The sequence below is a fragment of the Salvelinus alpinus genome, chromosome 8, assembly GCF_045679555.1.
Source record: "Salvelinus alpinus chromosome 8, SLU_Salpinus.1, whole genome shotgun sequence".
NCBI classification, from domain to species: Eukaryota; Metazoa; Chordata; class Actinopteri; order Salmoniformes; family Salmonidae; genus Salvelinus; species Salvelinus alpinus.
Genome location: NC_092093.1, coordinates 28,715,240 through 28,742,672, shown reverse-complemented (window position 1 = coordinate 28,742,672; position 27,433 = coordinate 28,715,240). Strand labels below are relative to the sequence as shown.

The window sequence follows — 27,433 nt, the reverse complement described above, 5'->3', positions numbered from 1 at the left end:
TCACTTTCCGTCAATTCAATTAATGAATTGGAATGAATGTTACATTTTGTTAGTAAATTGGAAATCCCCCCATGTTTTAATGAAGGTTTTGTTTCAATTTTAATTTATTCAAGTTGAATTATGACGCACATACTTATCTTTCAATTGAATATGGCTATGCCTGCTGTAACGATAGTCTATGTTGTCCTCCTCATCGGACGAGGAGAGGCGAGAAGGATCGGACCAATATGCAGAGTGGTTAGTTTCCATGGTAATTTAATAACACGAAAACAATATGCGATACAAAATAACAAAATGAAACTACCGTTACAGTCCCGTGTGGCGAAACACTAACAAGGAACAAACACCCACAAAACACACGTGAAACCCCGGCTGCCTAAGTATGATTCTCAATCAGGGACAACGATTGACAGCTGCCTCTGATTGAGAATCATACCAGGCCGAACACTTAAAACCCCAACATAGAAAACAACACATAGACAACCCACCCAACTCACGCCCTGACCATACTAAATACATACAAAACAAGGGAAAACAGGTCAGCAACGTGACAGAACCCCCCCCTCAAGGTGCGAACTCCGGGCGCACCACCTAAAACTCTAGGGGAGGGTCTGGGTGGGCGTCTGTCCGCGGTGGCGGCTCTGGCGCGGGACGTGGACCCCACTTTAACAATGTTTTTGTCCGCCTCCTTAATCGCCCCCGTGGCCTCCTAACAACAACCACCCTCCATATCAACCCCACCGGACCAAGGGGCAGCACCGGACTGAGGGGCAGCACCGGACTGAGGGGCAGCACCGGACTGAGGGGCAGATCCTGGCTGGCTGGCGGCTCTGGCTGGCTGGCGGCTCTGGCAGCTCCTGGCTGGCTGGCTCTGGCAGCTCCTGGCTGGCTGGCTCTGGCTGGCAGCTCCTGTCTGGCGGACGGCTCTGGCTGCTCCTGTCTGGCGGACGGCTCTGGCTGCTCCTGTCTGGCGGACGGCTCTGGCTGCTCCTGTCTGGCGGACGGCTCTGGCTGCTCCTGTCTGGCGGACGGCTCTAGCGGCTCGGGACAGACGGGCGGCTCTGACGGCTCGGGACAGACGGGCGGCTCTGACGGCTCGGGACAGACGGGCAGCTCTGACGGCTCGGGACAGACGGACAGCTCTGACGGCTCGGGACAGACGGGCAGCTCTGACGGCTCGGGACAGACGGGCGGCTCAGATGACGCTGTGCAGGCAGGCAGCTCAGACAGCGCTGGGCAGGCATGCAGCTCAGACAGCGCTGGGCAGGCAGGCAGTTCAGACAGCGCTGGGCAGGCAGGCAGCTCAGACAGCGCTGGGCAGGCAGGCAGCTCAGACAGCGCTGGGCAGACGGGTACACCTGTAGGGAGGAGACGGAGAGACAGCCTGGTGCGGGGGGCTGCCACCGGAGGACTGGTACGTGGAGGTGGCACCGGATATACCGGACCGTGAAGGAGTACACGCGCTCTTGAGCACCGAGCCTGCCCAACCTTACCAGGTTGAATGGTCCCCGTAGCCCTGCCAGTGTGGCGAGGTGGAATAGCCCGCACTGGGCTATGCTGGCGAACCGGGGACACCATTTGTAAGGCTGGTGCCATGTACGCCGGCCCGAGGAGACGCACTGGAGACCAGATGCGTTGGGCCGGCTTCATGACACCCGGCTCGATGCCCAACCTAGCCCTACCAGTGCGGCGAGGTGGAATAGCCCGCACTGGGCTAAGCACGCGTATTGGGGACACCGTGCGCTCCACCGCATAACACGGTGTCTGACCAGTACGACGCCCTCTCACTCCACGGTAAGCACGGGGAGTTGGCTCAGGTCTCCTACCCGGCTTTGCCACACACCGCATGTGCCCCCCCCAATAAATTTTGGGGTCTGACTCTCGGGCTCCCAACCGCGTCGCCGCGCTGCCTCCTCATACCAGCGCCTCTCTGCCTTCGCTGCCTCCAACTCCGCCTTGGGACGGCGATATTCCCCTGGCTGAACCCAGGGTCCCTTGCCGTCCAGGATCTCCTCCCAAGTCCAGGAGTCCTGTGTCTGTTTCTGCTGCTGCTGTCGCTGCCCTTTTCCACTCTGCTTGGTCCTTTGGTGGTGGGTGTTTCTGTAACGATAGTCTATGTCGTCCTCCTCATCGGACGAGGAGAGGCGAGAAGGATCGGACCAATATGCAGAGTGGTTAGTTTCCATGGTAATTTAATAACACGAAAACAATATGCGATACAAAATAACAAAATGAAACTACCGTTACAGTCCCGTGTGGCGAAACACTAACAAGGAACAAACACCCACAATACACAGGTGAAACCCCGGCTGCCTAAGTATGATTCTCAATCAGGGACAACGATTGACAGCTGCCTCTGATTGAGAATCATACCAGGCCGAACACACAAAACCCCAACATAGAAAACAACACATAGACAACCCACCCAACTCACGCCCTGACCATACTAAATACATACAAAACAAGGGAAAACAGGTCAGGAACGTGACACCTGCAGGGATGGCCCAGTTTCACAGACACACAGACATGGGGTTTTTCTGCACCTGTTTGCGAACATGTTCTGTTTTGACTGAGTAAAGTTTTAACACCTGGGGATGTTTGTGTCTGCCTGGCAGTCTGAATATATATTAGTTAGGCTATTCACGTCTGGGACATTTCCTGTTATAACAAATGCTCCCCCCGACATATTTCTGCCACTTGGCTTGTATTTACAAGTCAACATGTTCTGCTGCGTCCCTCAGAAGTGTGACTGGAGCCAGCCAGGCAGGGTGTGGTGTAGGATATCCTTCAGATAAGGTCCTACAGCTTCAGAAAGGCTATGGTTGGGTGAGGAGGAGAACCCCATGTCCTCTTTTTCCTCTTGTGTCGTTTCACAATAAACAAATTGAGGCCGCTTAGTACTATTTTTACATTAAAACCAACGAGTATGCATTTTCTCAAACCTATCATAACACATTCATCAGTAGACCATGACGTAAGGACTAAAGAGAGGTATTTCTAGCATGAAAGACCAAAGGGGACCGTAAGATGGATTTATGCATTGTTTGTTATCCAGATGCCATTAACAGCAGGGAGTTATAGCATGCCATGCTATTGCGCGGACCTTAAGCAAGTATGCATATGTCAAGGCATGAGATGATCCAATGTCTTACAGTTTGCACATTTTCCATTTACAGTTTTACAACAATATTGCCCTATCAAAACCCACAATTATCTATGAGTAGGTCCAGTAGTTTTCCAGACCATCAGGGAAAAAAACAGGCCCTGTTCCCTAATTATAAGCTACAGGGCACTGGGTTTATTTCCCAGTCAGTTAACATGGTCAGGAGAAACTCTGGGCTCTATCTCTGAGCTTAGGCAGTGTCTTATACCTTGGTAGTGGCCCTGGCTGAAAAGGACAACCAACCTGCTGAGTCTGCAGCTGAGCCTAACCATGTTCCATACTGGCACTAAGGACCTTTGTTTCAGCACCAGCTACTCTCACACATGCCTATTGTGATTATCAGAGAGAGATTCTGAAAGAGCATTCTCAACATCATTTCAATGGAGTGTCTATCTTAGATCAGCAGTGTAGTACCACTACTTCTACTATTACTACTACTTCTACTACTTCTAATACTACTACTACTTCTACTACTACTACTTCAACTACATAGGCAGTGTTACTTTAAAGCACAAAAAGCCGGACAGGAGGACAGGCAGGCAGTTCTTCAAGGGGCTTTGAACCCATCAGGAGGTTGTCTTCATATACTGAAAGTAACACTTCCTCCATCTGGTTGAGACCAGTTCAGCTTTATGAGTCACGCTGAGTCTGTCTGGACAGGGTGTGCAGAGGGAACAGATGGGCTGCCAGTTCTGAGGTGCGGAGAGGTGGAGGGTAGTGGAGAACTTCAGATGCATCTGCTGAGGTAAAGCTTGGTGAGAGATCACTTTCAGAGAGTGTATTCCTGGATCCACTAGTTTATGACGGTGCATCGCTCATAAGCAGCAACCAGACGTGCAGGCCGGCTAAAACTGTTCTGATTACCCCCTAACTGAGACCTTAGGCTTAGGGTAACTGAGAGGTCATAATCCTTATGTAACACACACATACAAACTCACTCTCTACATCTCTACAACACAAATGTTAGATTCACTGTGTTCACTTAATAGCATTTTAGAAGAAAGGAACAATGGCTCAGTGTGGTTCAAGAGGACCCATTTGTTGTTGTTGCACTAGTCATAGTGTTGACTATTGCTTTTAACTGATACAACCTTACAATTAAGGAAAAATCAAGTAATATAATTGTATGCTCTTTTAATTTGATTTCTAAGTACTTAATGGGCATAATTACTATAAATGAAGGAAGGGCTGAAAAGTCTGAAGGGGTAAATGATCATATCATGTCTCATGATCAACAGAGTCCATGTGAATTAGTGATTGACTTATTAGTCAAGAGTGACATCCATTGTTAATCAATGGCTCCAGTCTATTTCAGACATGGCATAAAATGTACCTGTTCTCTCCTCTCTTTACCCAGGTGTGGACATCCTGAAGTTGGTGGCAGCTCAGATTGGCAGCCACTGGATTGACATGTACCAATCCCTGGCCAATGCCACGGAGCGTGAAGTGGCAGCATTCTCCAACGGCTACCAGTCAGATCACGAGCGTGCATACGCTGCCCTGCAGCACTGGACCATCCGCGATGGGGACGCCAACCTAGCCAAGCTCATCAACGCCCTGCACCGCCACCGCCGCATTGACGTGGTGGAGAAGATACGGGGCATCATGGAAGACAATCCTCAGGTAAGCCCTACTGGCAAAGAGAATCTGTTCTGTCCTCCAGTGAACTCTCCCATCTTGAATCACAGGTGGGCTATTTGGGCTAAATGGCACTCCTCACTAATGAGCCTTCAGGTTCTCATTTTATCTCACCAAATCTCTAGAGTACAAAGTCACTCACAAAGTCACTCAACGTGAACGCAAACATAGAAATCACATATGGGATCACAACGTTAATTTAAACAAGTCACAAGAGTGGTGACCAGCCCTCCTGCCTTAAGGGAAGGGCCCTCGTGACTGTCCTGGCTTGGCGCTACTGTACAGTACAGAGGTCAACGTAGAGAGACTGGCCAGTTGCGAAAGTGGATCATTCATCACGCTCCACTTTTCTCCTAACTTCCTCCCATCTCTCAGATACATATCATATTATCCCCATGTCCAGTGACCTTCTCTGCTCAAGGTTAGATTCTTACAGTTAAGGGCTTGTTATGGTCGTCTTATGAGAGATATTGAGACCCGGAGATATATCTTACAGGCTGCCTATTGTAATTCTGCTTGTCGTCACTACTTAATAATCCTTGGATGATGATAATATCTAGTGTGGTTTGTCTCAATCAATGGTGGAGGAGATTGCAGGTAATAAATCATTTGGTGAGGGAGGGAACAGGGAAGCAGAAGCACAGTATGAGTAGGGAACATAGTGTGCTGGAGGCTGCTCTCTCCCCTTCCTCCCTCCCTTGTTTTTCCTCAGTACACTCTTGGCCATTTCTACAGATTTTCTCCTCATTCCATTGAATCGGCACTGGGTCATGTGTTATAAATAACTTAAGAGTAAACCACCAGGAAATGGTCATTCATGAGGGATACTCTGTAAGGAGGGATGACCATTCATCATGCAGTGTGCTTCTTATTGGTACCAGACAGAAATGCTGCAGACAGACAGTATTGTAGGTGTACACATATGGTATTCTTCCTTAGAGGTATAATATACAACCATGTGGTTCCACTGATGTAAGACTTCCCCATCCGTGTGATTCATAAATGAGGTGTCTGTGTGTGGTGATTCCACCAGAGTGGGCTGGCTGCCTTATGTATGGGAGGGATGGAGCGAAGGAGGGAGGGAGGAAAGGAGAGAGGGAGGGGATACTGTTTCCTGCTGCCACCCCAGTTTTGTTAATTCATTAAGACACATCTTGGAGCTATCCTCCATGACTGGGTTGTTTTTAAACAAACCGCAGGTGGTGAGCCCCAAACATTGCTGATCTGCCTCCCCAGCTGATATTCTCTCATTCCAATAGTGTGATTTCATCATAGCTGTAAGACAAGGAGCCTGAAGCAGAAAGGACAGAGGCTGATCCAAGTTGTTTGTGCGTGTGTGTGTCAGCATGTACTGTATGTGTCAGCGTGTGTTGGTATGCATGTGGAGCATGTCCTCCTGTTTAATCTTGCAGATGACCATAGCTGCAGTGTGAGCTGAGCTTTGTCTCTCCTCCTGCCCTCGGTCTCAGCTGGTTAGGGCTGACTGATGGAGTCACTGTACTGTCAGTGTTAAATGAGGCCTAGCCATAGACCAATGATGCTGAAGGGCCTTGGCACACTGTAGTAGTTTACCCTAGGACACAGAGATATATCCTTTTACTGATAATGTCACCGCAAAAACAGTTTTGCCCCAGCTAATGGTCAAAATAAAGTGTTTTTACTTCTCACTGTCTGTTTCTTTGCAGCTGCAAAAGTCTAGGGCACGTGTTATGATGCTTCAGTCAGCAAGGAACCTGACCAACATGACGTTATGTCAGACAAAAAACCCTCCCCATAAAGTGAAATGAGTGTAGTTGGAGCCCCAATCTGCTCAGCATGTAAGGTATTTCTGGGGCACCCTCCCTCTCTCCTCTGTGCCCCAGACAGACATGTTTTAGCCTGCTCAAAAAAAGCACTCAGTCATCTGAATGATGCATTTAGAGGAAGAGATTAAACATCACAACACATTGGCTCTCTGTGGCACGCAAGACCTCAGGTCAACTCCTCGGAAACAAACTGCTTTAACAGAATGAAGATTCTCTCTTAGTGCTTCAGTGGTTGTTGTGTTAATCCCCGCTTGGGAAAAAGTATTGTCCTAAAGGTCCTAGCCAGCTGCCTCTGTCTGTTTTCTTCTTCTTTCCCTCTGGTCCTTCCTCTACTCCCAGTAGGGGCTTTTCCATCCACACCAAGGCCACTTCTCATAATAAGAGTTCTAGCCTCCCCTTCAGGCACAATGCTACACACGGAATCCAATTTCAGACATTATTAAGTGTTTACTACTCCCATTAAAGGTCCTTTCATTCGTTCAGAGGCCCAGGTGCATTCTCCAGTCTGCACAGGAAGATGGTGCCGACAGACATGGTTGCCCTATTTCTAGCTCCTAGCCAACTTTGCAGTATTTAAAAAATATTATTTCTTATATTATTTGCTCAGAACATTTCTTGCATTATTACCTACAGCAGAAAATAACTTTTGGATATTAGATTGGAGATCAACCAGCAATTTGACCAGAAATTCTATTTCCCAGAATTGAATCCTTTGTTTGAACTCCCCAAGACAGTTCCCTTCTTCCCAGGGGCAGCTCCAAGACTCCGCTGCTGGAGAACAGGAATAAGGAGTGGGCTCCTAGTCAGACTCTGGAGGCATGCATACCATCCACCACTTCCGTGTATGTTACTCGCTAACGTTAAGTCCCTGGACAATAAAGTAAACGAGCTCAGAGCAAGGATCTCCTTACAGCGAGACATTAGGGGCTGAAACGTACTCTATTTTATGGAATCATGTCTCTCTCCGGATATACTGTCCCCTACCATTCAGCCAGCAGGGTTCTCTGTCCATTGCGCGGACAGGAAGAAATAACTCTCCAGGAAATAGAAAGGTAGAGGTGTATGTTTCATGACTAACTACTTGTGGTGTGATTGTGGTAATGTACAGGAACTCAAGTCCTTTTGTTCTCCCGATCTGAAATACCTCACCATCAAATGCTGACCGCATTACCTCCCAAGAGAGTTTTCTGGCTCTCAAGGAACTACACTCAACTTTATGCAAACTGGACACCACATATTCTGAGGCTGCAATTATTGTAGCTGGGGACTTTAATAAAGGAAATCTGAGGAAAACGCGACCGAACTTCTATCAACACATATTCAGTGCTACTCGCTCATCGAGCATTCTTGACCATTGCTACTCCTCCTTCCATGACAGCTACAAGGCTCTCCCCCGCCCTCCCTTCGGCAAATCAGATCATGCGTCAATTTTGCTCCTCTATGCTTCAAGTTTATTTTGATCACGTAGACTGGGAAATGTCCCGGGTTGCCTCAGAGAATAGTATCGACGTATAAACTGAGTTGGGGACTGAGTTCATCAGGAAGTGCATAGAGGATGTTATCCAAACAAAAAAACGTGGATGGATGGCAGCATTCGTGCAAAACTGAAAGCACAAACCACCGCATTTAACCTCTGCAAGGTGACTGAGAACATGGACGTGTACAAACAGACCAGCTATGCCCTCCGTAAGGCAATCAAAGAGGCAAAACAACTGTGTAGGGACAAAGTGGAGACACAGTTTAACGGCTCAGACACAAGATGTTCAGTATGTGGCAGGGACTCCAGACATGGATTATAAAGGGAAAGCCAGCCTTGTCGCGGACACCAACGCCTCGCTCCCGGACAAGCTAAACACCTACTTTACCCATTAACCCTCACAATGCTGCCGGCCCAGATGACATCTCTAGCCGCATCCTCAGAGCATGTGCAGACTAGCTGGCTGGAGATTTTACGAACATATTCAATCTCTCCCTATCCCAGTCTGTTGTCCCCACTTGCTTCAAGATATCCACCATTGTTCCTGTACCCAAGAAAGCGAAGGTAACTGAAGTAAATGACTATCGCTCACTTCGGTCATCATGAAGTGCTTTGAGAGGCTAGTTAAGAATCATATCACCTCCACCTTACCCGACACCCTAGACCCACTACAATTTGCATAACACCCCAACAGATCCACAGATGACGCAATCACCATTGCATTACACACTGCTCTATCCCATCTGGACAAGAGGAATACATTTGTAAGAATGCTGTTAATTAACTACAGCTCAGCCTTTAACACCCTCATCAATAAGCTCGGGGCCCTGACTCTGAACCCTGGACTTCCTGACGGGCCGATCCCAGGTGTTGAGGTAACAATACCTCTACCACGCTGATCCTCAACACGGGGCCCCACAAGGGTGCGTGCTCAGCCCCGTCCTATACTCTCTGTTCAGCCATGACTGCGTGGCCATGCATGTCTCCAACTCAATCATCAAGTTTGCTCATGACACAACAGTGGTACGCATGATTACGCCTGTTTCACCGCCTGGTATGGCAATTGCACCGTCCGCAACCGCAGGGCTCTCCGGAGTGTGGTGCTGTCAGCCCAACTCATGACTGGGGGTGCACTGCCTGCCCTCCAGGACATCTACAGCACCCAGTGTCACAGGAAGGTCAAGAAGATCATTAAGGGCCTCAGCCACCCGAGCCACAGCCTGTTCACAGCACTACCATGTAGAAGGTGGAGACAGTAAAGGTGCATCAAAACTGGGACCGAGAGACTGAAAAACAGCTGCTATCTCCAGGCCTTCAGGCTGTTAAATAGTCACCACTAGCCGGGCCTCCGCCCTGTACCCTGCCCTGAACCTTAGTCATTGTTACTAGCCGGCTACCACCCTGTACTCTACTGTGCAACCTTAGAGACTGGTGCCCTATGTACATAGAGTCATTGAACACTGGTCACTTTAATAATGTTTACATACTGTTTTACCCATACATACTGTTTTTTGATAGTTCATACTAGAGCGATACACAAATATAACACTCCAATCGTGAATCAGTGATTATTTTCTGGGGAAACACCACTTGTCTCCTTGGAAGTGAGATCCCCAGAAAAGCAGTTAATGATTTAAAGGCCCAATCTTAGTGTGTTTGTGTCCCCCCTCTATCCCACCCCCAACCCCTCCCCAGAGCGTGGTTTTTCATAATGCATATGTACTGTAGCTAGGTTTCCATCCAATTGGCGACTGATGTTCATGTGAATATTCTAAAATCTGCATAAAAACATAATGCGCATTTTTCAACCAGAGATGTGTTTCTATCAAATTGCCTTGTTTCGCATAAAAGGCTGTGTGTGTGGTGACGTAGTGCACATAAAAACAACTTTTGCCGTTAAATTCCCATGAACCAAATAAAAAATACAAGTTAAATGGGTTTCCATCGCTTTTTCAACTGGTTTTGTCAGTAAAAATGCTGCGCTATATAGCGAATGTGCCCACTCTGGTCTCGGCACATGCTTTCTAGCCAACAGCTGGCAGATACAGTGCGCGTATAGCCTACATGATGAGATTATTATGGACAAAAGAGTGATCATTTTTATTTGTCAAACTGCAGGCAAGCATCTATCTTCATGTCACCAGAATAAGCCCCTGGATATTTATTGGAAAGGAGCATCAAGCTCATCACCGTGTACTTTCAGGTAGGCCCTTCATCACATCTGTTGGGGAAGATGTTTAGTATCAGCTGGAAAATCAGTGGTTGCAGCGTCACAAGTAAAGGCTCTCTTGACCCACACAGGTAAAGGCTCTCTTGACCCACAATGTCTTTTGATATTGCAGTTTTTCCATAGCCTGCTGTATTTTCCTGCTGAACAGGGTTTATGACTAAATATGCAACACATCTCTCCTAAGCGCCAAAATTTGTAGCTACTCACATTAATTAATCACAGCTACTCTGTAGATTCAGCAAAATATCAGTGTTATTTGTGATCGAATTAAAATGTGGATGTTCTCTGTGTCTCTGATGCCTCAGCATACACAGGGCCAGACCCCCTAGCGTGTCTATTGTGTGTTTGAGTGTGTGCGTGATTGTGTGATGCGTGACAATGTCCCTACCCTGGGGTCTGCTGTGTGTGTGTTGACAGGCTATGTCAGTGACTCAGCCAGATCACTGTCTCTCCTCTAATGACTCAGTCACTGGCTACTGACAACTCAGAGAAGCATCTGGAACGGTGACACCATTTCCCCCTGTTTTCTCCTAATTCTCCACGATGAGTCGATCTGAGTTCAAGTATTTTTAGTCTCCAGGGGATTCTCTGGAGGGTTAGTTGGTCGGTTTTGTAACAGCTGTTTGTAACATAATTTGGCCAGGGCGGCGTAGTGCTCCAGTCATCGTAGACGTGTCATTGCCTGCCCATCTGACCTAGTGCACAGAGGAACTTGTTATCAAATAGGGGAGATAGCAGGGGCTGCATATGGATCATATACACACGCAGAAGTAAGTGAGGTCTGTCTGATGCCACATCAAGCTGTTTTATATCGGATTTTATGTTCGCATCAGAAGTTTTCCATTGCACTCCCATCACCTGCATGAAATTCCATTGTGTTTCTGTGAAGCCATATTGAACTGTTCTATTGGATTTTCAGCACCCTGAAAGTTTTCCATTGCATTTCCATCGCCTGTATGAAATGCCCTTTACCATTTCCTTCGTGCCTCACTCACAGCAGAGCCTTTTTTCTACAGTTCCGAAGTCAAAATGTAAGTCTCTCAAGAGCTCATCCAGTCTATACACCACCAGTTCACTACATTACCATACCGAAGAAGACTGTTATTTATGTCTTGTCTGAGCCCTAGGGCAAGCACAGTGGTGTACTATACCTGGTAGTGTGTGACTGGGCCCATGTGGTCTGTGGGCAGTACATTCCTGCTCTGTCCAAGTCCACAGAATCCCTTTCATGTCTGGCCGGTTGTGTACACTCCCTGAGGCAAGGAGAGAGAATCACGGATGGGAGTGGGTGGTCTGGGGCTGTGGGTTGGCCCACTGTGTCACCTGACGCGGGCTGCATGGGGCTGGGCACACAGGAGCTCCCTGTCCTCTCCCTGCACTGCGTAAAATGGCCTGTTTCCAAACTTGTGCAGGTGTATCCCAAAGTCTAATAATAACCACTTGTACCATAGTAGGCATAAGTCGTGATGTGTAAATGATTCAAAAGTCAGCAATTGCTAAAAAAAAGTCACTGACTGTCTGTGACATGACAAGCCTGAGCACTCAGCTCTTGAATTGATAATAGTTGATGACAATGGTGAGGTGTGAGTGTCAGGATATCTTCCAACTATCTAGCAATCTCTTTAGCGTTGGCACTTCTCAGCATGTCACTTTCTGGACACAATTGCAGTCAGGATCAAAGTCACCATTGAGTGGTGTTCCCACTATCAAAGAGTCGCAAATTGCTATTGAGTCATCACAGATACCATACTTTAAATCCTCAGAGTGGCAAGCAAGACGCAAGAGCCTTCAGAGGTGTACGGATAACTAGGAGTACGAAACTGGGGTATTTGGTGCAGTGGTCTGTCCGGACAACAGCGTGACTCAGAACACTGCTTTCTCAGCCATTGGTTTCCAACACGGACACTGACCCTCACCTCCCCTCTCCCTCTCAATTCAATTCAAGGGGCTTTATTGGCATGGGAAACATATGTTAACCTTGCCAAAGCAAGTGAAGTAGATAATATACCTTTCTCTCTCTCTCTCTCCATCTCCCTCCCTCTCTTTCTCTCCTCCCCTCTCCCTCTCTGCAGTTTAATCTGAACCAGCTGATGACTGTGAATGTAACCCCGAGCCACAGTCCTGTCCACAAGTCTTTGGAGTCTCCTGGGGTGGTGGTGGAGCAGTCTCCTGTGGACCGGACCAAGGGCTTCTTCCCCGACGAATCAGAGCCTCTGCTCCGCTGTGACTCCACCTCCAGCAAAGACTCCGCCCTCAGCAGGACCGGCTCATTCATCACCAAAGGTAAGCACATATTATGACACAGTTCTGTTTCAGTAATTATGCTCAGCAACTGGCTCCTACAGAGGTGACGTATTTGTATTTACTGCCCCCATCTGGTTATAAAGTGCACCTGATTTCATACTCCATTATAGCAAGTCATCAACTATGAAATCTTTGAGAAATACGTCTAAGTCATCATAAGGATGACTGGGCTTTTATTCCCAGCAGCAGAACGTGACTGCTAATTTAGTCATTCACGATTTCCTATTTTATGGACAACAACAAGCTGTAGCTAACATCCACAGTATGTTGCAGTCTATCCTCCTCATTCTGACATTTTCTTCCTCTCCTCTGTGACTTCCAGAGAAGAAAGACACGGTGCTGCGTCAGGTCCGGCTGGACCCGTGCGACTTGCAGCCCATCTTCGACGACATGCTGCATATCCTAAACCTTGACGAGCTGCACGTCATCGAGGCGATCCCCATGGCAGAGGACAAACTGGATCGCCTCTTCGAGATTGCCGGGGTCAAGAGCCAGGAAGCCAGCCAGACCCTGCTGGACTCGGTCTACAGCCACCTGCCTGACCTCCTATAGGCCCACTGCTGTGATGCTACAGACCTATACTGTGGTCAGGGGACGCCCCACTTCCTTCTGCTGCAAACCCCTCCTTTTCGGTGTGGCTACTTGGGTGTGGCTTCCTCCTCTCCCCACCCCCACAAATACTCTTAGGTAAGCTAGTGAGATGCTGCTTGATTCTGGATAGTCGTCTACACGCCTTCATGACCGCCAATCGGCTATCCTCCATTCCTAGCAGCCTGACTTAATCCCCCACTAATACCATGGTCAGGGAGCCTCCCTTTTTTTTCACCTTTATTTAACCAGGTAGGCTAGTTGAGAACAAGTTCTCATTTACAACTGCGACCTGGCAGTTGTAAATTCTCTCTCTTCTCTCTCTATGATCCTGCACGCTCTCACCCCCAGGCCAGACCATACAGCCACATGCCTGACCTCTTGAAGGCCCCCCCCCCCCCCCCACACACACACAGCCCCCCATGGTGAGCCTGCCTGCCTGGAGGAAGGACAGGACAGAGTGGCCAGGCTCTGTAACCCAGCCTGGAGTTCTGGACAGACATAGCACCACCATCACCATTATGCTCATTAAACCATAGCTATTGCCCTTGTGTCAATGTAGCATTAAACAAGTGTTCTCTTTACATTTTTGAGATTGTTGTGGGTGTGTCATCCAGTGCTATAAACCCATATTTATGCAAGCAAACTTCAACAACACACTCTCATGCACAATGTCTATAAATGTCAAACATCCCACATGAAGAAATACTATAGTCTACACTATGGTAGGAATACTACAGAATTCACTGTAATGTTTTTGCTAACTTTACTGTAGTATTTACTATAGTATACTGTAGTATTTACAGTTTACTATAGTATAAATACTGTAGTAAAAACAAACAGTAGTGTATACTATATTAATTACGGTAATGTTTTTGCAGACTGTAGTATGTACTGTAGTGTTTTTGTTGTATTATCTTTGACATAGAAGTGGGGGGCTTTCTCCTTGAAGAAACCTACTAGAGAAATACTAAGAGCAAATTTTCCATAACCTGTAGAGAGTGCTGGGTTCTGACACGGAGAGTTCAGATCTTCTACTCTTTTCTATAACCATAGGGAACACAATATATGGTCTATACTTGGCATGTAGGTTTCAAACTTACGGGTGGCCCAAATTGGGACATGGGGGAGGGGAATGGGCAGGGTACAGTATGTACAAATTATATACTGTAGTATATACTATAGTTTAAAAAAATAATAATTTTGGACTGTAGTATTTTTGCTGACTTTTTTGTAGTATTTACTAGTGTTTTTTTGTGGATAATACTGTAGTATTTATTATAGTATTCTACAGTACTACAAAATTCTATACTAAGTCCTACACATGATCGAGGGATACTACAGTGTATACAATTTTATAGTATACTACAGTTTACTACATACTTCTATAGTAAATACTGTAGTATTCTAGAATAAACTGTAGTATTTTTTTATGAGGGACACTACGACACACTCTCATGATGCACAATGTCTTACACTAATAGTATGTAATATGATTGATGCACTAATTCTTGTTCTTTGAGTAACATAACCATTTCATCTGTATGCATTCTGCCATATGTGCTTCAATGTCTCTTTGAAATGCTGTTTACTTACATGTCACACATATTTTTTCTACATTTATTTTGAGTATTACCATTTCTGTTTTTTTAGCTTTTTGATTTCTTAGCAACTATGTTTGTCATGATTTCAAGGGCATTCTGATATGTCCCAGCTTGGTGTAATGAGACCATCTTACTGGATGTAAGATATGCATAGTTGCTCCATATTCTACTTGAATCTGACAGTCATCTTCTGGATTGTGGTACTTGATTAAAAAATAACAATGTACAACTATAGTTCCTTTTAAATTCAACATCTTAAAAAAAGCACCACCAAAAAACATGTTGCTGTGAAGTGCCAGTATTCAACTCACAGATGTTAGGAAAGGAACACAGACTGACTTTTTGCCAAGCCAATCATATCAAGCTATTCTGGTGCTAGACTTGAAATTCTCTATTTGGGCATAATACCAGGATGATATGGGGGGCTTTCAGGACAATCGCTACTAAAGTATTCTGGACTTTGCGGAGGGTAAAATAGATGCAGCTGCTCTGGACTTTGTTGGACTGAATTGAAGTGTTGTTTGAGCTGTCCACATCGCTGTTGGGTCTAATGTAGGAGTGTGAAGGTAAGCATATAGAACGAGTCTGAAACGTTGAAGTTGAGGTATACTGTACATGTACTCTGGTGGCTGTTCTTAAACATAACACGTGTAACCAGTACATTTACTATTATGTAAAATCTTAAATCAACCAATTAAAGTTAAAACGTTTGTCATAATGTGGAGTGTGTGTCATACTTACTGTATCTCTCTTTCAGCAAGAATTTGTTACAGTAAACAGGTTTCCATGTAACCTTTTTATGCGAGTTATAACGACACAAAGCGAGACTCAGATCCAGACACAGGCGGCAGATGGTTTGAGCTCTGATATTTATTATAGTCCAAGGGGTAGGCAAAAGACAGGTCGGGGACAGGCAAGAGTTCATAGCCAGGGCAGATTCCATAACGGTACAGGGCAGAAGACAGGCTCAAGGTCAGGGGCAGGCAGAGTGGTACGGCAGGCTGGCTCAGTCAGGATAGGCAAGGGTCAGAACCAGGAGGACGAGAAAAAGAGAGACTCGGGAAAAAACAGGACCTAAGAGAAAAACGCTGGTTGACTTGGCAACAATATGAACTGGCACAGACAGACAGAAAACACAGGTGTAAATACACAGGGGATAATGGGGAAGATGGGCGACACCTGGAGGGGGTGGAGACGAGCACAAGAACAGGTGAAACAGATCAGGGTGTGACATGAGTAAAGTACATGTCAGATAAAAATGTAATGACAAGCCTGATGGAAACAGTAAATTTGTTGGTAAACTTTCCAAATGTCGACAAAACAAAATACGCTATACAAGATGGGATATTTTTATGTCAGTAAAATGTATTATGTGAGAAATTGTGGTGTAAATGCTTTCGTGTGCAAATATTGATAAGATATCCATTATATCGAAGCAAAGTTGGAGTCACGCGTTGAATACAGTATGTTGTGAGGTCCTCCCACTAAGTCTCGGAAAGCATGCAGTTTATTAGGCTACAGATGAAATCAGTTATGATGAACTTCATAGGCTGGTGAAAGTGCAAGGTGATGAGCTTGATGCTCCTTTCCAATAAATATCGAGAGGCTTAGTCTGTTGACATGATGATCGATGCTTGGCTGCCGTTTGAAAAATAAATATTATCTCGCTCTTTTTTCCATAATAATCTCATCATGTAGGCTATACCCACACTGTACAATGCATTCGGAAAGTATTCAGACCCCTTGACTTTTTACACATTTTGTTACGTTACAGCCTTATTCTAAAATGTATTCAATTGTTTTTTTCCCTTATTAATCTACACACAATAGCCCACAATGACAAAGCAAAAAACGATTTTTAGAAATTTTGCAATTTGTTTGTTTTTTAAATGAGATATTACATTTACATAAGAATTAGGACCCTTTACTCAGTACTTTGTTGAAGCACCTTTGGCAGTGATTACAGCCTTACATCTTCTTGGGTATGATGCTACAAGCTTGGCACACCTGTATTTGGGGAGTTTCTCCCATTCTTCTCTGCAAATCCCCTCATGCTCTGTCAGGTTGGATGGGGACCGTCGTTACACAGCTACAGTGGGGCAAAAAAGTATTTAGTCAGCCGCCAATTGTGCAAGTTCTCCCACTTAAAAAGATGAGAGAGGCCTGTAATTTTCATCATAGGTACACTTCAACTATGACAGACAAAATGAGAACATTTTTAATGAATTTATTTGCAAATTATGGTGGAAAATAAGTATTTGGTCAAAAACAAAAGTTTATCTCAATACTTTGTTATATACCCTTTGTTGGCAATGACAGAGGTCAAACGTTTTCTGTAAGTCTTCACAAGGTTTTCACACACTGTTGCTGGTATTTCGGCCCATTCCTCCATGCAGATCTCCTCTAGAGCAGTGATGTTTTGGGGCTGTTGCTGGGCAACACGGACTTTCAACTCCCTCCAAAGATTTTCTATGGGGTTGAGATCTGGCTAGGCCACTCCAGGACCTTGAAATGCTTCTTACGATGCCACTCCTTCGTTGCCCGGGCGGTGTGTTTGGGATCATTGTCATGCTGAAAGACCCAGCCACGTTTCATCTTCAATGCCCTTGCTGATGGAAGGAGGTTTTCACTCAAAATCTCACGATACATGGCCCCATTCATTCTTTCCTTTACACGGATCAGTCGTCCTGGTCCCTTTGCAGAAAAACAGCCCCAAAGCATGATGTTTCCACCCCCATGCTTCACAGTAGGTATGGTGTTCTTTGGATGCAACTCAGCATTCTTTGTCCTCCAAACACGACGAGTTGAGTTTTTACCAAAAAGTTATATTTAGGTTTCATCTGACCATATGACATTCTCCCAATCTTCTTCTGGATCATCCAAATGCTCTCTAGCAAACTTCAGATGGGCCTGGACATGTACTGGCTTAAGCAGGGGGACACGTCTGGCACTGCAGGATTTGAGTCCCTGGCGGCGTAGTGTGTTACTGATGGTAGGCTTTGTTACTTTGGTCCCAGCTCTCTGCAGGTCATTCACTAGGTCCCCCCGTGTGGTTCTGGGATGTTTGCTCACCGTTCTTGTGATCATTTTGACCCCACGGGGTGAGATCTTGCGTGGAGCCCCAGATCGAGGGAGATTATCAGTGGTCTTGTATGTCTTCCATTTCCTAATAATTGCTCCCACAGTTGATTTCTTCAAACCAAGCTGCTTACCTATTGCAGATTCAGTCTTCCCAGCCTGGTGCAGGTCTACAATTTTGTTTCTGGTGTCCTTTGACAGCTCTTTGGTCTTGGCCATAGTGGAGTTTGGAGTGTGACAGTTTGAGGTTGTGGACAGTTGTCTTTTATACTGATAACAAGTTCAAACAGGTGCCATTAATACAGGTAACGAGTGGAGGACAGAGGAGCCTCTTAAAGAAGAAGTTACAGGTCTGTGAGAGCCAGAAATCTTGCTTGTTTGTAGGTGACCAAATACTTATTTTCCACCATAATTTGCAAATAAATTCATAAAAAATCCTACAATGTGATTTTCGGGATTTTTCTTTCTCATTTTGTCTGTCATAGTTGAAGTGTACCTATGATGAAAATTACAGGCCTCTCTCAGCTTTTTAAGTGGGAGAACTTGCACAATTGGTGGCTGACTAAATACTTTTTTGCCCCACTGTATTTTCAGGTCTCTTCAGATATGTTCGATCGGGTTCAAGTCCGGGCTCTCACACAGCATGATGGTACCACCACCATGCTTCACTGTGGGATGGTGCCTGGTTTCCTCCAGACGTGACGCTTTGCATTCAGGCGAAAGAGTTTAATTTGGTTCCATCAGACCAGAGAATCTTGTTTCATATGGTCTGAGACTCCTTTAGGTGCCTTTTGGAAAACTCCAAGCGGGGTATCATGTGCTTTTTACTGAGGAGTGGCTTCCGTCTGGCTCCTCTACTATAAAGGCCTGATTTGTGGAGTCCTGCAGAGATGGTTGTCCTTCTGGAAGGTACTCCCATCTCCACAGAGGAACTCTGGAGCTCTGTAAAAGTGACCAATGGGTTCTTGGTCACCTCCCTGACAAAGGCCCTTCTCCCCCGATTGCTCAGTTTGGCCAGGCGGCCAGCTCTAAGAAGAATCTTTGGTTCAAAACTTCTTCCATTTAAGAATGATGGAGGCCACTGTGTTCTTGGGGACCTTCAATGCTGCAGACATTTTTTGATACTCTTCCCCAGATCTGTGCCTTGACACAATCATGTCTCGGAGCTCTGCGGACAATTCCTTCTAGCTCATTACTTGGCCTTTGCTCTGAAATGCATTGTCAATTGTGGGTCCTTATATTGACAGATCCTTACGTATATAGACAGGTGTGTGCCAATCCAAATGATGTCCAATCAATTAAATTGTAGGATCAAGTTGTAGAACCAAGTTGTAGAAACATCTCAAGGATGATAAATGGAAACAGGATGCACCTGAGCTCAATTTCGAGTCTCATAACAAAGGGTCTGAATGCTTATGTAAATAAGGTATTTCTGTTTTTAAAAATGTGTAAACATTTCTAAATACCTGTTTTTGCTTTGTCATTATGGGGTATTGTATGTGGATTGATGAGGGAAAAAATTATTAAATCAATTTTAGAGTAAGGCTGTAACGTAACAAAATGTGGAAAAAGGGAAGGGGTCTGAATGCTTTCCTAATGCACTGTATCTGTCACGCCCTGGCCTTAGTTATCTTTATTTTCTGTAATATTTTGGTTAGGTCAGGGTGTGACGGGGGGGATGTTTGTGTTTTTGTCTTGTCTTGGGTGGTTGTAGTGTCTAGGGGGTTTTGTTAGAGTGTATGGGTTAGTGTTGAGTGTAGGTTTCTAGGTATGTCTATGGTTGCCTGAATGGTTCTCAATCAGAGACAGCTGTCATTCATTTGTCTCTGATTGGGAGCCATATTTAAGGCAGCCATAGGCATTGGGCTGTTGTGGGTAATTGTCTATGTCATTGTGTAGTGTTTAGTGTCTGCACGATTTGTTTAAATAGCTTCACGATCGTCAGTTTGTTGTTTTTGTTTCGTCGATATAATTTAAAAAATAATGTATTTTTCACACGCTGCGTTTTGGTCCTCTCTTCCACGTCCAGACGATCGTGACAGAATTACCCACCAAACCAGGACCAAGCAGCGTGAAAGGAGGGAACAGCGCTTTGTGGAGGAATGGACCCGGGAAAGGGATGAGTGGAGAACAACCTGGGAAGAGATAGACAGGTGGGCGTGCGACCCAGAGAAAGTGCCGGAGCCTGCCTGGGATTCGCTGGAGCAGTGCGAGGAGGGTTACAGGATTATGGAGTTGGAGAAAGGAGCACGACGGCGCGGTAGGAAGCCCTCGAGGAAACGCCAAAAATTTCTTGGGGAGGGGCTCATAGGGAGTGTGGCGAGTTCAGATAGGAGATCTGCGTCAACCTCCCGTGCTACCCGTGAGGACCCTAAGAAAGAACCTGAGCCAGTCGGGCTGATATTGGAGGTGAGCAACGGGAATGATACAGAGAATGTTAAGGATTTATTGGGGAGTTTGGAGGAGAGTGAAATGAGGGAGCTGCTGTGTTGGTGCGTGAGGCACAAAATCCGCCCGACAGAGCGTGTGCGGGAAGTGATGTTACCTGAGTCAGCTCTCCATGCTCGTCCTGAGGTGCGTGCTAACCGTCTGGGAATGACAGTCCCACGAACCAGGCCTCCTGTACGCCTCCCTAGTCCTGCACCTCCTGTAGCAGCCCCACGTACTAACTCTCCTGTGGCAGCCCCTCGTACCAGCCCGGTACCACCAGTTCCGGCACCACGAACTAGGCCTAATGTGCGTCTCCAGGGTCCAGTATGCCCTGTTCCTTCTCCCCGCACTAGCCCTGAGAGGCGTGTCCCCAGCCCGGTACCACCAGCTCCGGCACCACGCACTAGGCCTAATGTGCGTCTCCAGGGTCCAGTATGCCCTGTTCCTTCTCCCCGCACTAGCCTTCAGGTGCGTGTCCCCAGCCCGGTACCTCCAGTTCCGGTGCCACGCATCAAGCCTCCTGTGCGTCTCCGGAGCCCTGTACGCACTGTTCCTTCTCCCCGCACTCGCCCTGAGGTGCGTGCCCTCAGCCCGGTACCACCAGTTCCGGCACCACGCACCAGGCCTACTGTGCGCCTCAGCAGGTCAGAGTCGGCCGTCTGCCCAACGCCGCCTGCACTGCTCGTCTGCCCAGCGCCGTCTGAGCTGCCTGCCTGCCCAGCGCCGTCTGAGCCATCTATCTGCCCAGCGCCATCTGAGCCATCCGTCTGCCCAGCGCCATCTGAGCCATCCGTCTGCCCAGCGCCATCTGAGCCATCCGTCTGTCCTGAGCCTTCAAAGCCGCCCGTCTGTACTGAGCCTTCAAAGCCAACCGTCTGTCCTGAGCCTTCAAAGCCGCCCGTCTGTCCTGAGCCTTCAGAGCCGTCCGCCAGACAGGAGCCGCCAGAGCCTTCCGCCAGACAGGAGCCGCCAGAGCCTTCCGCCAGACAGGAGCCGCCAGAGCCTTCCGCCAGACAGGATCTGCCAGAGCCACCAAAGCGGGTATTAACTATGGTGGAGGGGGGGCCACGTCCCGCACCCGAGCCGCCGCCGTAGGAAGGCCCACCCGGACCCTCCCCTTCTGTGTCAGGTTTTGCGGCCGGAGTCCGCACCTTTGGGGGGGGGTACTGTCACGCCCTGGCCTTAGTTATCTTTATTTTCTGTAATATTTTGGGTAGGTCAGGGTGTGACAGGGGGGATGTTTGTGTTTTTGTCTTGTCTTGGGTGGTTGTAGTGTCTAGGGGGTTTTGTTAGAGTGTATGGGTTAGTGTTGAGTGTAGGTTTCTAGGTATGTCTATGGTTGCCTGAATGGTTCTCAATCAGAGACAGCTGTCATTCATTTGTCTCTGATTGGGAGCCATATTTAAGGCAGCCATAGGCATTGGGCTGTTGTGGGTAATTGTCTATGTCATTGTGTAGTGTTTAGTGTCTGCACGATTTGTTTAAATAGCTTCACGATCGTCAGTTTGTTGTTTTTGTTTCGTCGATATAATTTAAAAAAGAATGTATTTTTCACACGCTGCGTTTTGGTCCCGTGTGGCTCAGTTGGTAGAGCATGGCGCGTGCAACGCCAGGGTTGTGGGTTCATTCCCCACGGGGGGACCAGGATGAATATGTATGAACTTTCCAATTTGTAAGTCGCTCTGGATAAGAGCGTCTGCTAAATGACTTAAATGTAAATGTAAATGTCCTCTCTTCCACGTCCAGACGATCGTGACAGTATCTATACCGAACACAAATATGAACGCAAATTGCAACAATTTCAAAGATTTTACTGAGTTACAGTTACATATGAGGAAATCAATCGATTGACATAAATTCATTAGGCCGTAATCTATGGATTTCGCAAGATTGGGAATATAAACTCAGCACAAAAGAAACGTCCTCTCACTGTCAACTGCGTTTATTTTCAGCAAACTGTGTAAAATGTGTAAAAATGTGTAAATATTTGTATGAACATAACAAGATTCAACAACTGAGACATAAACTGAACAAGTTCCACAGACATGTGACTAACAGAAATTGAAAAATGTGTCCCTGAACAAATGGGGGGTCAAAATCAAAGTAACAGTCAGTATCTGGTGTGGCCACCAGCTGCATTAAGTACTGCCGTGCATCTCCTCCTCATAGACTGCACCATATTTGCCAGTTCTTGCTGTGAGATGTTACCCCACTCTTCCACCAAGGCACCTACAAGTTCCTGGATATTTCTGGGGGGAATGGCCCTAGCCCTCACCCTCCGATCCAACAGGTCCCAGACGTGCTCAATGGGATTGAGATCCGGGCTCTTCGCTGGCCATGGCAAAACACTGACATTCTTGTCTAGCAGGAAATCACGCACAGAACGAGCAGTATGGCTGGTGGCATTGTCATGCTGGAGGGTCATGTCAGGATGAGCCTGCAGGAAGGGTACCACATGAGGGAGAATGATGTCTTCCCTGTAACGCACAGCATTGAGATTGCCTGCAATGACAACAAGCTCAGTCCAATGATTCTGTGACACACCGCCCCAGACCATGACGGACCCTCCACCTCGATCCCGCTCCAGGAGTACAGGCCTCTGTGTAACGCTCATTCCATTCGATGATAAACGAGAGTCCGACCATCACCCCTGGTGAGACAAAACCGCGACTCGTCAGTGAAGAGCACTTTTTGTCGGTCCAGCGACGGTGGTTTTGTGCCCATAGGCGACGTTGTTGCCGGTGATGTCTGGTGAGGACCTGCCTTTCAACAGGCCTACAGGCCCTTAGTCCAGCCTCTCTCAGCCTATTGCGGACAGTCTGAGCACTGATGGAGGGATTGCGCATTCCTGGTGTAACTCGGGCAGTTGTTGTTGCCATCCTGTACCTGTCCCGCAGGTGTGATGTTCGGATGTACCAATTCTGTGCAGGTGTTGTTACACGTGGTCTGCCACTGCGAGGACGATCAGCTGTCTGTCCTGTCTCGCTGTAGCGTTGTCTTAGGCGTCTCACAGTACAGACATTGCAATTTATTGCCCTGGCCACATCTGCAGTCCTCATGCCTCCTTGCAGCATGCCTAAGGCACGTTCACGCAGATGAGCAGGGACACTGGGTATCTTTCTTTTGGTGTTTTTCAGAGTCAGTAGAAAGGCCTCTTTAGTGTCCTAAGTTTTCATAACTGTGACCTTAATTGCCTACCGTCTAAGTTAAAGTCGTAACGACCGTTCCACAAGGGAAACAAGGTTTAAACCCTTTACAATGAATATCTGTGATGTTATTTGGATTTTTACGAATTATCTTTGAAAGACAGGGTCCTGAAAAAGGGCCGTTTCTTTTTTTGCTGAGTTTAGATATGCATCTGTTGGTCACAGATAGCTTTAAAAAAAAATGGGCCTCACAATGGGCCTCAGGATCTTGTCACGTTATGTCTGTGCATTCAAATTGCCATCAATATAATGCCATTGTGTTCGTTGTCCGTAGCTTATGCCTGCCCATAACATAAGCCCACCGTCACCATGAGCGCTTGACATCAGCAAATCACTCGTCCACACAACGCCATACAGTGCCTTGAAAAAGTATTCATCCCCCTTAGAGTTTTTCCTATTTTGTTGCATTACAACCTGTAATTTGAATAGATTTTTATTTGGATTTCATGTAATGGACATACACAAAATAGTCTAAATTGGTGAAGTGAAATGAAAAAAATAACTTGTTTCAAAAACATTGAAAAAATATAAAATGGAAAAGTGGTGCTTGCATATGTATTCACCCCCTTTGCTATGAAGCCCCTAAATAAAATCTGGTGCAACCAATTACCTTCACATAATTAGTTACAGTTGAAGTCAGAAGTTTACATACACTTAGGTTGGAGTCATTAAAACTCGTTTTTCAACCACTCCACAAATTTCTTCTTAACAAACTATAGTTTTGGCAAGTCGGTTAGGACATCTACTTTGCGCATGAAACAAGTAATTTTTCCAACAATTGTTTACAGACAGATTATTTCACTTATAATTCACAGTGTCACAATTCCAGTGGGTCAGAAGTTTACATACACTAAGTTGACTGTGCCTTTTAAACAGATTGGAAAGTTCCAGAAAATTATGTCATGGCTTTAGAGGCTTCTGATAGGCTAATTGACATAATTTGAGTCAATTGAAGGTGTACCTGTGGATGTATTTCAAGGCCTACCTTCAAACTCAGTGCCTCTTTGCTTGACATGGGAAAATCAAAAGAAATCAGCCAAGACATCAGATTTTTTTTTTTAGACCTCCACAAGTCTGGTTCATCCTTGGGAGCAATTTCCAAACGCCTGAAGGTACCACGTTCATCTGTACAAACAATAGTACGCAAGTATAAACACATGGGACAACGCAGCCATCATACGCAGCCATCATACCGCTCAGGAAGGAGATGCATTCTGACTCCTAGAGATGAAAGTACTTGGTGCGAGAAGTGCAAATCAATCCCAGAACAACAGCAAAGGACCTTGTGAAGATGCTGGAGAAAACAGGTTCAAAAGTATCTATATCCACAGTAAAACGAGTCCTATATCAACATAACCTGAAAGGCCGCTCATTAAGGAAGAAGCCACTGCTCCAAAACTGCCATAAAAAAGCCAGACTACAGTTTGCAACTGCACATGGGGACAAAGATTGTACTTTTTGGAGAAATGTCCTCTGGTCTGATGAAACAAAAATAGAACTGTTTGGCCATAATGACCATCATTATGTTTGGAGGAAAAAGGGGGAGGCTTGCAAGCCGAAGAACACCATCCCAATCGTGAAGCACGGGGTGGCAGCATCATGTTGTGGGGTTGCTTTGCTGCAGGAGGGACTGGTGCACTTCACAAAATAGATGGCATCATGAGGGAGGACAATTATGTGGATATATTGAAACATCATCTCAAGACCTCAGTCAGGAAGTTAAAGCTTGGTCGCAAATGGATCTTCCAAATGGACAATGACCCAAAGCATACTTCCAAAGTTGTGGCAAAATGGCTTAAGGACAACAAAGTCAAGGTATTGGAGTGGCCATCACAAAGCCCTGACCTCAATCCTATAGAACATTTGTGGGCAGAACTGAAAAAGCGTGTGCGAGCATGGAGGCCTACAAACCTGACTCAGTTTCACCAGCTCTGTCAGGAGGAATGGGCCAAAATTCACCCAACTTAGTGTGGGAAGCTTGTGGAAGGCTACCTGAAACGTTTGACCCAAGTTAAACAATTTAAAGGCAATGCTACCAAATACTAATTGAGTATATGTAAACTTCTGACCCACTGGGAATGTGATGAAAGAAATAAAAGCTGAAATAAATCATTCTCTCTACTATTATTCTGACATTTAATATTCTTAAAATAAAGTGGTGATCCCAACTGACCTAAGACAGGGAATTTTTACTAGGATTAAATGTCAGGAATTGTGAAAATCTGAGTTTAAATATATTTGGCTAAGGTGTATGTAAACATCCGACTTCAACTGTATATGCAATCTATTGTATGTGACAAGTGTTATTGGTTTACAGGATCACTTTCAAACTGCTCATGTTCACCTACAAAGTACTCAATGGACTGGTACTTGCATGACCTTCAGTGTCCACATACTTTTGGTAATGTATTATAGTCATCTTATGATATTATCTAATAATATATGATATTATAAATTGGGTGGTTTGAGCCCTCTATGCTGATTGGCTGACAGCTTTGGTATATCAGACCGTATACTACGGGTATGACAAAACACTTATTTCTACTGCTCTAATTCCATTGTTAAACAGTTTATAATAGCAATAAGGCACCTCGGGGGTTTGTGATATATGGCCAATATACCACGGCTAAGGGCTGTGTCCAGGCACTCCGCGTTGCGTCGAGTTAAGAACAGCCCTTAGCCGTGGTATATTGGCCATATACCACACCCCCCCGGAGCTTATTGCTTAAATATACTTCATTAAGCAGACTTAGTCATGCGTAGCTTAACCTCTTTGTACATAAATATGTTGGAAAACAAATTGCTTTATGTAATGAAGAGTACATGTGTAATATAATGATTCACTTTTAAATTGTTCTCTAATTAAACAATACGGAATACCCAAATCGACTGTTTTATTGGTGTGACATGCGTCACCTAACTGTAATTGCCCCCAGGTGGGTGGGGTTTTCCCTATAAATTGCCAGTGTTTCCCAGTGGCCAGAACAGTCCCATTATTTGTAAAGGTTGCCATTCCTTGAGAGGACAAGAGAAGTGAAGGTGCCTTAGACACAATTTCCAGTAATGGCAGCCTGGTCGTTGAATCCTAAGTATGGCAAACGTATGACCGCCAGCCAGGAACACAACACTCCCTGGGCGTGTCTCACTAAACCTATGCACTTTGTGTGCATTTCTGTTTCTATTTTAAAGTGAAAGTGAATAAGTAGATATTGGTGATAGGATCATTTTATGAGTGTTAGCGCTGAAGATTGTGTGATATTTTGCGGAGTGCTCCAATGCTGTGACTCTAATATTGGTGCTGAAAGGTATTGGTGGTTCAGTAAATAAATATTCTGTCTATTTTAAATCTATCTCAGGCACATCAGATACAACGGATTACATTAGGCTGTATGAAGGGCTTTGTGATTTGTTGGCCAGTCAATTCAGGTGTGATAGTGCTGGATAAAAATGCTTTCTTACTGTTCACTTGGAAACTAATTAGGAAACATGGTATCACTTTGTACTTACATAATAACTGCTATGTAATTACAGTGTAGTGGCATTGGTTGATAGATAACAGCACAACTCCAGCCAACGTGTTTCAGAACAATGTTGATACTGTATTTATTACTGTGTACTAGTTATATAGGTTTGAGGGCAGCTTGATTTACAGTGACTAGTTATACTGTCATTTCTACTGACATAGGCCTCCATCTCACAGCTGCTGGATGATTATGGATTGATAAGTGATTTGTAGTGAACCGCATAGTTTTAAGTAATAGATTTCTGAATACATTTATGTATTTATTTACATTTATATGATTCAAACCATGGACCTCATTCCTGTAAATCACAGATTCATGTGTAAAAACCTTTCTCAACCATGAATGTTATTGTCAGAAGAGTCCCTATACCTCCTACCCCTGGGCAA

General features: G+C 45.8%; 1 protein-coding gene and 1 non-coding gene across 2 annotated transcripts in view; one reads left to right on the top strand and one right to left on the bottom strand.

Moving 5' to 3' along the window:
• The window catches only part of LOC139582880 (tumor necrosis factor receptor superfamily member 21-like), a 38,707-nt gene extending 23,180 nt beyond the window's left edge, over positions 1–15,527 (top strand). The window contains exons 4-6 of the mRNA XM_071413299.1: positions 4,521–4,786; positions 12,386–12,596; positions 12,940–15,527. Coding sequence (XP_071269400.1) covers positions 4,521–4,786; positions 12,386–12,596; positions 12,940–13,169 — 707 coding nt within the window. The 3' untranslated portion in view covers positions 13,170–15,527. The remainder of the gene's footprint in view (positions 1–4,520; positions 4,787–12,385; positions 12,597–12,939) is intronic.
• Positions 14,139–14,191, bottom strand: LOC139583882 (U7 small nuclear RNA). Its single transcript, XR_011676641.1, has one exon. It is a non-coding gene; the product is annotated as a U7 small nuclear RNA (small nuclear RNA).
• Positions 15,528–27,433: the final 11,906 nt, after the last annotated feature.